Source organism: Corapipo altera, unplaced genomic scaffold (genome assembly GCF_003945725.1).
Source record: "Corapipo altera isolate COAL_440 unplaced genomic scaffold, ASM394572v1 61080, whole genome shotgun sequence".
Lineage (NCBI taxonomy): Eukaryota > Metazoa > Chordata > Aves > Passeriformes > Pipridae > Corapipo > Corapipo altera.
Window position 1 is genome coordinate 1 of NW_020886339.1, and position 4,079 is coordinate 4,079.

The 4,079-nt window shown below is 68.4% G+C and overlaps 1 protein-coding gene across 3 annotated transcripts in view; it reads left to right on the forward strand.

Annotated features, from left to right (window-relative positions):
- The first annotated feature begins 195 nt into the window (after positions 1 to 195).
- The window catches only part of CACNB1 (calcium voltage-gated channel auxiliary subunit beta 1), a 6,430-nt gene continuing 2,546 nt past the window's right edge, over positions 196 to 4,079 (forward strand). The window contains exons 1-5 of one of the 3 annotated variants that reach the window (XM_027632303.1): positions 196 to 456; positions 1,741 to 1,827; positions 3,148 to 3,267; positions 3,699 to 3,821; positions 3,919 to 4,055. In XM_027632303.1, the coding sequence (XP_027488104.1) occupies positions 370 to 456; positions 1,741 to 1,827; positions 3,148 to 3,267; positions 3,699 to 3,821; positions 3,919 to 4,055 (554 nt within the window). In that variant the 5' untranslated portion in view covers positions 196 to 369. The remainder of the gene's footprint in view (positions 457 to 1,740; positions 1,828 to 3,147; positions 3,268 to 3,698; positions 3,822 to 3,918; positions 4,056 to 4,079) is intronic. The other 2 variants (XM_027632304.1, XM_027632306.1) reach the window with 2 other exon arrangements.

Sequence of the window (4,079 nt, forward strand, 5' to 3'; positions counted from 1 at the left end):
CCCCCCTTTTTGGGAAAGGGGATCCTCATCGCCCCCCTTTTGGGAAGGAGATGTGTTGGGGGTCCCCTTCCTGGGAATGGAGCGGGGAGACCGCATTCCCACACCCCCCATCCCCCCGGGAATGTGGTGGGAGCGGCCGCCCGCCATCCCTGTCCCCCCCCCTCCGCCACCATCCCCACTCCTCCTTCCTCCTCCTCCTCCTCCTCCTCCTTCTCTTTCTCGTCCTCCTCCTCCCTCTCTCCGTCACCGCGGGGGCCAGGCCTGAGCTTCATCGTCATCGTCATCATCTTCCTCTGTGTGGTTCCCCCCCCTCCTCCCCACCATCCACCCACCCATCCATCCCAAAATCCCGCCGAGCCCGGCGCTTCCATGGTGCGGGAAGGCGGCATGGCCCGGACCCCTTACAGCTCCTCGCAGGACATCCAGATGGACGTCTTGGACAACGCCGCGCTCCAGGTGACACCCCCGGGAATTCGGGGGGTCGCGAAGGAAGGGGGGGGGGGGTGGCAGCACCGCCCACACCCCCAGGGTGAACGGCGAGGGGGGGGGGCGCATCCCGTGGAATTCCCACATCGCCTCGGGAGCGATGGATGGGGCTCACCCCCCCTCCTCCCTAATCCCTGCACCCCGTAATGGAAGTGATTCCCGCCCCCCCCCTCCCAGCATCCAAAATAAAGGGTGTCCCCCCCATAACCCCAAATTCTCCACCCCCTCCTCCCAGTTTCCCAATCCCCGCGGGTTTGCCCACCGGGATGGGGAGGTGGGTTTTGGGGTGGGAGGGGGGGGTTGTGCCCACAAGGAAAGTTATAGGAATTGGGAAAACTCCGTTGGGGTGATGCCCCCCTCCACCCCCTCAGCGTGTCCCCTTGGGTTTGGGGGGAGGAGGGATGTGTCCCTCGCTGGTTCCAGTGGGGTGGGGGACACTGGGGGCTGCTGGAGCCGCTCATTCCCATTCCATGGGGACAGACCCCCCTCTCTTGGGGAGCATCAACCGCTTGGGGTGACAGTTTTTTTGGGGGAGAGGCACAGAGGACCCTCCGGAATTCCCTCCCTGAACCCCAGCCACATCCACCCCCTGTGGGTGGGATCTGGGGGGGTCCTGGACCTAAAAATACCCAGTGTGGGGACCCCCTACCCCTGGGCTGGGGGGCAGCTGGGCCCACCTGTCCCTTGGGGATACTGGGAGGGGGACAAACCCTCTCCCACCAGCGTGTCCCCCCTCTTGCCCCCCACCCAAGGTACCCCCTACCCTCTGGAGCTGCCTCAGGGTGGGCACTGGGGCCTCCCTGTCTCCTCCAGTCCATCCCAGTGGGAGGGAGCAGGGGGGTCCCTTTGGGGTGGGGGGTGTGGGTGGGTGTGGGGGTGCACGTGGTGCCCACGCTGGCAGGAGGGGGGAGCTCGGGCACCAGGGGGCTGGTGGGGGGTGGTGGTGGGTGTTTGAGGTGCCCCCCAAAACTCGACCCCCCCTGGTGAGGCTGCAGTTTGAGCCCCCCCATCTCCCTCTCCATGGAGTGGGAGGTGCAGCCCCCCAATAACGTCACGGGTGTCCCTGGGGTGGGGGAGCCCCATCCCCTCCCGTGCCTCAGTTTCCCTTCCTTCACCCCCCCGACCCCCCGGGTTTGCCTTCAGGGAGAGGGTTTGGGCATCCCTGACAGCTGGAGCGGGGGGGGGGGAGCAGAGGTGTTTTGGGGGCTTGGGGGGGGTCCAACCTGCCTTCGTGGCCCCCCTGTTCCCCCCCAGGGCAAGTACAGCAGGCGCAAGAGCCGCTTCAAGCGCTCGGACGGCAGCACCTCCTCCGACACCACCTCCAACAGCTTCGTCCGCCAGGTGAGGGGGGGCACGGCACTTCTGGGGGGGCCCAGGGGCCCTTTTCCCCCCGGGCAGTAAAGTAGGGGGTCCCACCGAGCCAGGCCTGGGGGGTACAGGCATTGCAGTGGCTCAGCCAGACCCGGCTGTGCCCCCCTGTCCCCTCAGTGCCCTGCAGCGGGTCCCCCCAAACCGGGAGGGGTTGGGGTGTTGTTGCAGCCCCGTCTCGGGGTGCCAGGGAAGGGGCACAGCGTTCGATCCGCCCCCCCCCGCCCCCCCCCCCCCCCCCGCCTCGTACCCCACCCCCCAGCCTGGCACTGGGCTAAATATACCCGGGGCTGAAACCTGAGCCCCCGGAGCCCCAGCCCTGCGCCCGCCCCGCTCGCCCCCGGCTCTGCCACCATGGAGATCCCCGGCAAAGACCACCCCAATGCCCCGGTGAGCGACTCCCCCCCCCGGCCCCACAGCCCCTCCAGGACCCTCCCGTGCCCACCCCACCCTCGGTGCTCCCTGGGGTTGCTCCCGGGAGCTGGTGGGGCTCTGTGGGGTGAGGGGGTCATGTCTGGATCCCAGTGACTTCCCCACAAAGTCCCCCCTGCATGGGGCAGGAGAGGGGGCAGCAGGTCTCTGCCCCGTGGGTTTTGGGGGGGAGTCCCTGGGGGGCTGTTGCCCCGTGGCTGGGGGCTGCGTGAAGGGGCTGAGTGACCCCCAAATCCCTGGTGTTCGGAAAGGTTTGGACAAATCAGGGACGGGGGGTCTGGTGGGGCTGGGGAGGGATTGTAGAGGGGCTGAGGGGGTGGGGGGTGGGTGACTTTGTCGTCCCCCGTGGCACTCACCACCCTGGGGCTGGGGGATCCCCTGGGTGTCCCCCGCCAGGCTCCAGGCCCGGGGTGTGAGCAGGGGGTCCCCAATCCCAATCCAGCTCCAGCCTTGTCCTGGGGTGACCCCGAGTCTCCCCACGGCGCCCTGCCCCCATTGCCATGGGACCCTCTTTGCGGGGGGGCAACACTGTCCCTGCTGGCCTGTCCTGGGCTGGGGGGCAGCCGGGGGGTCAGGGGGGTCTCTGTTGCCTTCCCAGCTCTCGGAGAGGCCCCAGGATCCGGCGGGAGCGGGTCGGTGTCACGTTCCCTGTCAGAGCAGTGGGAACAGCTGCCCTGTCCCTCGGCCTTCCGTGACCCCGCGGGTGGGATGGCCCCGGGCAGGGGGTGGGGGCTTCACCCCCACGGGAGTGGGCACGGGGGATGCGGGGGGGTCACAGGGCTGCAGGGCCGGGCTCGGGGGTGGGCTCTCCCCTCTGGGGGAGGCCAGGGTGGGCTGAGCCCCCTCTCCCTGCTCTCCCAGGGCTCGGCAGAGTCCTACACCAGCCGCCCCTCGGACTCGGATGTGTCGCTGGAGGAGGACCGGGAAGCGCTGCGGAAGGAGGCTGAGCGCCAGGCCATGGCCCAGCTGGAGAAAGCCAAGGTGGGAGAGCTGAGGAGGAGCCCCCCCTGCGACCCTTGCAGCCCCCCTGGACCCCCTGCCCCAGCAGGATGGGCCCTGCCAGGCACAGGGACACCCCCCATATTCCTGCAGCATCCCACTCCTCTGGAACAGTGGCACTGGGAGGGCAGTGGGGTCTGCTGGGCAGAACTGGGAGCCTGGGGCACCCGAGTTCTCTCACCCATTGCCTCTCAGTAATTAGCTAATGAGCCCCTCGTTGTCCCTGGGGTGGGGGGGGTTGTGGCCACGGTGTCCCCAACCCAGTCTCTGGAGCTGAGCCAGCCCTGCTGCCCCACTGGTGGCACCCGTGCTGTCACCATCACCTGCCTGGCCTGTGGGATCCCAGTGTGGTGGGATCTCGGGGGTTTGGGGTGGGCAGGGGGGGCATCCTGACCCCTCTCCTCCTTGGGCAGACGAAGCCGGTGGCGTTTGCCGTCCGCACCAACGTTGGCTACAACCCCTCGGCCACCGACGACGTGCCCGTGCAGGGCATGGCCATCTGCTTCGAGCCCAAGGACTTCCTGCACATCAAGGAGGTGGGCAGTGGGCTGGGGGGGCCGGTGGCAGCCCCGGGGTGGGTATTGGGGGGTGGTTTTAAGGTGTTTTTGCCCCCTCGCCCCGTCCCCGGCGCAGAAGTACAACAACGACTGGTGGATCGGGCGGCTGGTGAAGGAGGGCTGCGAGGTGGGCTTCATCCCCAGCCCCGTCAAGCTGGAGAACATGAGGCTGCTGCAGGAGCAGAAGATGAGGCAGAACCGCCTGAGCTCGAGGTGGGGCTCATCCCGACCCCCCCA